At 42.0% G+C, this 8,005-nt stretch overlaps 1 protein-coding gene across 2 annotated transcripts; it reads left to right on the plus strand.

Annotated features, from left to right (window-relative positions):
* Nucleotides 1-549: 549 nt before the first annotated feature.
* On the plus strand, nt 550-7,916 carry soul5l (heme-binding protein soul5, like). Of its 2 annotated transcripts, none has more exons than XM_054778648.1 (8): nt 550-624; nt 1,599-2,446; nt 2,881-2,940; nt 3,638-3,719; nt 4,379-4,499; nt 5,467-5,606; nt 5,848-6,011; nt 6,923-7,916. In XM_054778648.1, exons 2-8 carry the CDS (start codon nt 2,316-2,318, stop codon nt 7,407-7,409), a joined length of 1,185 nt encoding a protein of 394 aa, XP_054634623.1. In that variant the 5' UTR covers nt 550-624; nt 1,599-2,315; the 3' UTR covers nt 7,410-7,916. The 2 variants fall into 2 exon arrangements, with proteins under 2 accessions (XP_054634623.1, XP_054634622.1); XM_054778647.1 differs by having other exon boundaries at nt 571-624; nt 2,280-2,446.
* The last annotated feature ends 89 nt before the right edge of the window (nt 7,917-8,005 follow it).

The following is an 8,005-nucleotide window of genomic DNA, read 5'->3' on the forward strand; positions in this document are numbered from 1 at the left end:
GTGATGTTTACCTAAGCATGGACATGCTAAATTCTTGTACACTAAGGTGGTATTCTGCGAAGCGGGTTTAGTGGGTTATCGAGCTGTGTTGAGTGGAAAGCCGGACTTGAGTGTTCAGCGAAGGTAGCTCTCTTTTAAAGCAGCTCTATCCCCATGGTAACTTAGGCCAAGCTCATGGCCTGGCGGGGACCAGGTTATGTCCAGGCTTTCAGTTTAAAATCAGCTATGAAAGTGCTACTGTTGCACTGTTTAACTAATTAGGAGGTTTTGTCGAGTTGCACCTTGAGCACAAAACCTGGGTTTGTGGAGCCACTTTCGACGTATACCCCCTCTGAGGCATCAGTCAGCTGCATGGAAACACTTGTTTTATTATAAAAAGGAAATTTAAGAAGCCACCACAAAACACTGCCATTTAGTGTTCTCAATGAGATAACATCTGTCGGAAAGTCTTTTATGCCACCCCCGTTCTGCTGTCGTTTTATTGTGTAGTTTATTGTGCTCTTATTTTTTTAGCATAGTTCGATATGTCATTTCCTGGTAAATGGTCTTTTCTGTAGTCTCGGGACTTTGGGCTTGTTACGAGTGATGGACACATCTTGTTCTGTGTGCGTTCATGGCGATTATGTAAGTTCCTTGTCCTGTACAAAATTGTTACTCCGTAGCTTCCCACCAAAGCGTGCTAAATGCGTCCTTAGTTTATATTACATACAGTAACTTACTTTTATGTATGTGTGTGTAACATGTTCTGGCATAAGTTTAATTGCATATTAGGCTCTTGATCACGCGTTGGTCACGCATTCATGGTGGTAATGTAATTGCTTAGTTTTACCGCTAGAGGGCTCTAGAGACCACGATCCTTTCAAAGCACTGTTAGCTAATGCAGTGTATTGTGTTGTAATGTCCTCCAATGCACAGATCATACTTTGTATTGTATAGCCTATATTCTTATTTCATATTGCATACTATACAATGTATATATCATTAACTGTTGGTATGCCTCATCTATGTTATGGTATATTATATTTCATACCTATTTTGTATTGCACAGTTTCTAATGCCATTATTTGTATCTGTCCCTTCTCCAGACCACACACACACACACACATCCACACACGTACTGTATATACCCCGCCTATTCATTTCATTAAAGTTGTTTGAGAACACTCTCCGTGCCCATACTCTCTGACCGGAGTCGCAGTTCTAAGATACCATCAGATCAGCATTTTGTGTAATATACACTGGCTGGTATTGCTTCACTTTTCAGCGGAAGTAAAATAATATGACGTCAGACGCCCCCTTTCATGTGAACGCGCACTTAGCTCAAAGCAGAAAACCCAACTTGACAAAGTGAGTTGATAACCACCGTCGCAGGACCAATGAAGTGTAATTGCGGATGTTAGGTTGCCGAGTGGGAGGGAGTCATGTACAGTGTCAGGCAAAATGATCTGACACATTTATAGGTTACATAAAAGGCAAATAAAGTAAAGAAACAAAAAAGTGTTTTTATTTTCGAGAAGTACACATAATGCCATTTTTTTCATATAATGCCATTTTGCTTTGTTTCTTTATAATGCCATTGTTTTTCGTTTCTTTTTCAGTTGCTGCCATGAATTGGACTGGTGAGCATCGCGCTTTCATTGTGGAAACGTTTATCAAAACAAACGAATCTGTAACTGCAATACAACGAGCGTTCCGTTTGCACTTCAATCTTGGTAGACATGATCCCGTACCAGCTCGAAACACGATCACGTTATGGGTTACCAACTTCAGAACTACTGGATCTGCATTGAGTGTGTGGACAATAATGGATCCCATTTGACTGATTAAAGCTGGTGCTTCTTGTCACTGACGTTCTTCTCCAGAGGAAAAGCCAGCGTTTTGTTTTTTTTTTTTTCTCTTCCTGGTAACACTAGCTAGCAGAAAATCAAATACATTCAAGATATTTTTATGCTTTGCTGAATGAATGAATACATTTGACTGCCAAGATGGAGGGTTGTATACCCAAATTCACCAGGTGGTGATCAAGTCACAATTTGTTTAGTGTATTTTTATTTTTTGGTGCAGTCATGAAAAATGGAAAGGGTTTGGGTTGAGAAAAAGGTTAGGATTAGGGTTCAAGGTAACACTTTTGCAGTAAGCAGGAGAACCCCTTTAAAAAGTTATTAGTGACTTTGACTCTTTGTATATTTTAAATCTGTTACTTTTTTAAATCAATCTAATCAAATCAAATCTAAATCCGTCTAACTATGGGATCACATGCACGGCCCTTTCCCGGCTAGGCTCTGGCTCTGCCCCTCCCCCCGGCTGCGTTGCGGATGGATGTGGTTGCTGCGTCAGAGTGCAGCAGACACAACGCAGTCAGTCCCAGTCAGCCAGCCTGTCTCTCCCTCAGCTCGGCGCGCTCCGTGGGAAGGACACGCACGTCACGCGGAACTGCAGGGACCATGTGAGTGGCAGCTAGACACGTCAAAGAATGATCATGCACAATTGACATGCTCATTTTGGTGACTTTTCTGCTAAGTCATAGCCAAGTTGCGGTCACCGAGGATCAGACACGCAGTAACTGATTTCGCTGATATGCATTTTACATTAAAAAAATGTTTTGAGCTTTTATGAATAATATGAAGCTTATGAGAGTGTTTCATGCAAACATGGGCTTGCTTTGCATGCTGATGCTGCACATGACCTCAAAACGTCTTTGCTTTGGAGAGAGCATGAGGGTGATGATGCAGCACACTTCCTCTGCAGTGACAATGCACCACACACTGGTGCATGCCCTGCACATGCTGCCAAGGGAGCACTAAAACCTTTTAAAACTGCTCTATTGAACCTTTTCTTCCATATATTACCATCTTTCAAATGTATGGTTGTGTCTTGCAGGACTTTCCTCTCAGCTGTGGCTGTGTTGACCCTGGTGGTGATCACTGAAGGAAGTGTTGGGTAAATATGAAGACTGTTAACTATGTTTGTGCTTTGATTTAACTCTACTTTTTTGTAGATTAAAGTAGTCACAGTTTAGATAAATGCCTAATGAACTTATCACATCCGTTAAGTATCTTAGTTTGCTGTAGAGCACTGAGATTGATGTGTTTGCATCCAATTGTACATGTAATGGTCCTTTAAATATAAATTTATACCCACTTCCCAAAAACTGCTGTAAAAATATATATTATTGTTTTTTTTCCCCTCTTTGACTGAAATATACGCATCAAATATCAATTATTTTGTATCAATATGGTAGCAAACATGTTATTTGGTATCAAAAAACCCCTAAAAAGCACAATACTCAGCAAGTTCAGACTGCACCAAGTCCCAAACGTGCTATGTTCACAAAAGACTACTTAACACATTTCCACAGTCTCACCTAAACGTGCCTTTTGGCAACATTAAATTAAATGTATATTAAATTCCTTAGGCTTGACTTCACCTGATTGCAAACAAGCTAGTGGTTGACATCACCTCGAACCAGAAGGGGGGGGGGGGGGGGGGGAGAGAGAGAGAGATCAGACACGCAGTAATGTTAATCAACATGAGTTTAGCCCCAGTAAAGACACAAATGCAGTCAGTTGTATAAAATACCATCGTTCTGTTGGTTGTCGAGTACCAATAAGTTCTCTGCTGGTTCTCCTGCTTTCAGCCCGAGCACCAATGGCAGCTTTTGCACAGAGTCAAAGGAATGTCTCCAGTTTGAAATGGTCTGCAGAACAGATGAATATGAGGTGAGGGGACACTTGTAAAATAGGCTTAAAATGACCTGTGTGTGTGTGTGTGTGTGTGTGTGTGTGTGTGTTTCTCTGGTTGTCAGAACATAAATCTGACACCAAGTCGTATTAACTAAATTGTTATATTTCATAATTCAGGCTTGTTTTATACCATAAATGATCCACTTAACGCCACGATTCAATTAACTGTAGAGTCTCTTTCGCCAGGTACGTGGTCTACAAAAGCAAATGATTAATTATTAATTAATTACCAGCGGGGCAAAAAACATTGGCATTAACGACTGTGGCTGTAGGCAACCTCCTAATATAGTTTTGTATTAAAGCTGCTGTTTGCAGCAGTTTTAGAATCTGCAAACATTATACTGCCATTCGACAGCAAGAAAGACAGTCGTCTATTCAGCCCAAACTGCTTTGTAAGATTTTTTTTGGTTTAAGAAAACGTAATCTTGAACCGGTGACACTGCAGCTTTAACGCCACAAGATGGCAGTAGCTGCACTGGAAGCATCATGAGTGGTCAGTATTATCAGCATTATTTTACATGCGCTTTAAAATGTTGGCTGCGCTACTCAGCTGTTGGTCTGAGACTGATGCATGTTACACTTGCTGTACTGTTGTTTACAATAATGTCATCTAAAGTGGTGCGTTTTGTGTGGAGGTGCGACACTACAGCCCCACGCGCTGGGTGTCCACAGACGCTGAGGCCTACTTCATGGGCGTGGGTGCCGCCATGGCCTTTAGGAGACTTTTTCAATACATCACTGGAGCAAATGAAGCAGGTAAGAAGAAACCTGAGTCCAAATTGCGGTCCTGGGGCCATATATGGCCCCTGGCTGTTTTTTACTGGATCTTGGCACATAAAAAAAAAATAGAATCAAATAAGAAAGTTAAAAAAAAAAACAATAGCAAAAAAAAGAGTTGTAATTTTACAAGAATAAAGGCGAAACATGAGAGTATAATAAAGCATAGGGCTGAAAAAAGGTGTAGTTTTGGGAAACAAACAAAATGAAGAATAAAGTTGCGCTTTATGGAAAATGAGGCTAGGAAAATATTATAATATGATAATAGCGTCAAAACAGTATGAGTATAAAGTAATATTATGAGAAATAATATTCAAAAAGAAAGATGAAATTTTGCTTAAAAAAAGTGTAATGTAAGTCGAAAAAGTTGACATAGTACGCTTTGTCACCGATAACAAAGCTGAGATGCATGCTCTTTTTTTCTTAAACTATAAAAACACCTCTGCATATCTACATGGTGTCATGTCGTGACATGTTGATGTGTTAGAGATGACCTCAGGATGCAGAGTCGAGACCTAGTGCAGCTAAAACGTATTTTTTAATTCTAAAAAAAGGAAGCTTGCAGCAGGAACGTGTAACAAAAAAAACAAAGCAAAGGACACAACAGCCGTCCAAACAAACACATTCAACGCACAAACACACTAAATCAGCACGCGGCTGAACTAAATAGAAGGGGAACCAAATGAGCGGCAGGTGCGTGTAATAATGAACGTAAAGACGGCAGAACACAGAACGGACCAAAAGGGAAATAATCCAAAATAAGAGCATAAAGCCATAAGTAAGGCATAAAAGTGAAAATAAACCGTCACGCAGGCGACAACACAGAGCGTGACACATGGTTGGTTTAAAAATGTAAAAGTGCCCCCCGGTGTATGCGGCCCTCGGTGGAAAAAGTTTGGACACCCCTGCTTTAGAAATACATTCAGTTGTGTGATTCCATTGGCAGGCGTCCAGATGGAGATGACCGCACCTGTCCTGGTCAAAATCCCAGAGGAGACCAAGATGTGGGAGCCGGCTGTCTACACGCTCAACTTTCCGCTGCCTGCGGCCTATCAGGACAAGCCGCCCGCACCCACCAATGACAAAGTGAGTTGCAAGATCAGTGTTTTTGCTTTAGCATCGTTAACATGATAGCTCGTGTTGAGTGTGTTTGGCTCGCTCTGCAGACTTGAAATAGACTTGATCACAAGGTCACTGCTCTGACTCCCATGGAATCATAATTAACCCATGTTTCCACCATTTTTACATGACAGCTACCAGTGATAAGTGACTTTGTTCCAACAACACATTACATATAACCACATACTTTCATCTGTCTCTGCTATAGTTGTACTTCACCGAGATGCCTGAGATGGACGTCTACGTGCGCAGTTATGGAGGTTGGATGCTGTCGGTCACCTCCAGGCTCCACGCTCACCTGCTGACTAGAGAACTGGGGAGAGTCGGAGCGCCCTACAACCACAGCTACCACTACGGAGTGGGCTATGACAGGTGAACACTTGAATATACACTATTATACCGTAAAGCAGTGATCCCCAACCCCCGGGGCCATTTGGTACCGGGCCATGGGCCATTTGGTACCAGGCCGCACAGAAAGAAAAAATTATTTCCATTATGTTTTATTTTGAAAAGTGGCTGGATTCTCTCTGTTACATCCGTCTCACTTGACGCATGTCCATTGTGCTGTGCTAACTTTCTCACATGCCGCACAGATAGACTACTACTCTATTTTTACCATTTTTCTTTCACCTCATATTTGATGTCAAATGCTGATACTATGTGGGAATGTATGAAGGTAAGTTTTGATGACTTATTGAGTGCTAATGTGCACATTTGTCTCATGTTAATTCATGCTAGCACACTGCCTTGTACCACACACGTCAAACAGCGATGTAATAAAGAGATATGATAAATTAGATTGCTATAATGTACGAACCCCAACCCCCACCCCCGCCGGTCCGAGGGAGATTTGTGGGAACACAAGGCGGTCCGTGAGTCAATAAAGGTTGGGGATCACTGCCGTAAAGGACTACTTTTTTTTTTTTTACATTTAATTGCACGTTATAAAGAAACTACTTCACTACATGGAAACCTTTCACTCTGTAAAGTAATAGTAAAAAGACCTCTGAATGTCAACTTTACATGACATTAAAACTATATACTGTATAATAGGGTGCAAAATGGAGCAGTTACCATAAATGCTGTAATTATAGCCGGAGAGGATGGAGTATTAAACGGAAGCAATTGGAGACATTTTGAAAATGTATGATTTAGTTTGTGGTTGACTATGGCTACTTCCTGTGCAGAATTAAAACTGGGGCACTTCAGTAACACGTCACTCGGAAAGAGTTAGCAAAGTAGCTAATATTTGTGTGTGTCTGTGTGTGTGTGTGTATGTGTAGTCCTTTGAAGTTGTTGAACAGACACAATGAGGTGTGGTATGTGGCTGAGGGGGCACCAGTTTGCACCGACCCCCAGGAGCCGACCCCTGCCCACACCCCGAGGAAGCCCCCCAACTCACCCGCTGACCTCCCATCGGACCCCATCCCGAACTCACTCTCCAACTCTCCCGCCCTCACCAACCTGTCGTCATCCAACTCCTCGGACACGGCCAATGACGTACCCACAGACACACCGACTCTCCTCCCATCTGATTCCCCTCCCAGTCCGTCTTCTGCCCGTTTCTGGGCCCGGCCCACATCTGGTCACCCCCCCACCTCCGCCCAGGCTTCGGTGGACCGGGACCTGGCCACTAACGCCACTGGGCTTAACTCTGTGGCGCCCTCACTGGAACCCCAGGGGGTCGCCGCGCTTTGGAACGGCACAGAGCACGTCTTGGTGGACACACAAACAGGAAGTAGTGTCAACCAACAACAAGATGGTGTCTAAGAGGAGGATGCTACTTTTGCTCCAATGCTACCCTGTCCACCATGTTTAGCTCTGTGTTCTTTATAGCAGCAAACACGCTGCATTGATCCATCATTTTTGCATCATAGAAACACGTCAATCTTGCTGTAGCTGCAAAATTAGATCAAAGGTAATTCTAAAGACAGGAAACAGTTGTATATTATGAAAATCAAGCTTCTGGTCCCTTTTTAGCTACTTTTATTCTTTGCATTACATAATCATGTGATCTATCTTCTGAGGACAGTCGCTTGAATAGTTTGCCAAATTGGAACCCAAATCCACTCAATTAACTGCGATTTGGGCGTGTCTTTCTCTTTATGTTTTGCCAGTAGCGTTGAAATTCATTAACAGCATCCTGCAGTAAATGTTATTAGGCTCTTGTCACAGTCAACTAATATCAAATCTTTGTGTCACTAAAAGCTACGTTGTGTGTTCTGATGAAGGTGCAATAAAAAGTAACAAATGCCTATCAGGGTCGTTGCTTATATGTATGTGGTTTTGTTAGATAAGATTAAGAAAAAAAAATTCCATTATCTTTGTTTTATTTTGAAAAGTGGCCGGATTCTCTCTGTTACATC

The sequence above is a fragment of the Dunckerocampus dactyliophorus genome, chromosome 6, assembly GCF_027744805.1.
Source record: "Dunckerocampus dactyliophorus isolate RoL2022-P2 chromosome 6, RoL_Ddac_1.1, whole genome shotgun sequence".
Lineage (NCBI taxonomy): Eukaryota > Metazoa > Chordata > Actinopteri > Syngnathiformes > Syngnathidae > Dunckerocampus > Dunckerocampus dactyliophorus.

What these genes read in the sequence shown, in the direction of transcription:
- soul5l (XM_054778647.1), top strand. Translation starts at nt 586, where the DNA reads ATGGACACATCTTGTTCTGTGTGCGTTCATGGCGATTAT. An exon ending in CCGCACCCACCAATGACAAA is followed by an intron (nt 5,607 to 5,847) that starts GTGAGTTGCAAG and finishes TCTCTGCTATAG; the next exon opens with TTGTACTTCACCGAGATGCC. An exon ending in TACGGAGTGGGCTATGACAG is followed by an intron (nt 6,012 to 6,922) that starts GTGAACACTTGA and finishes GTGTATGTGTAG; the next exon opens with TCCTTTGAAGTTGTTGAACA.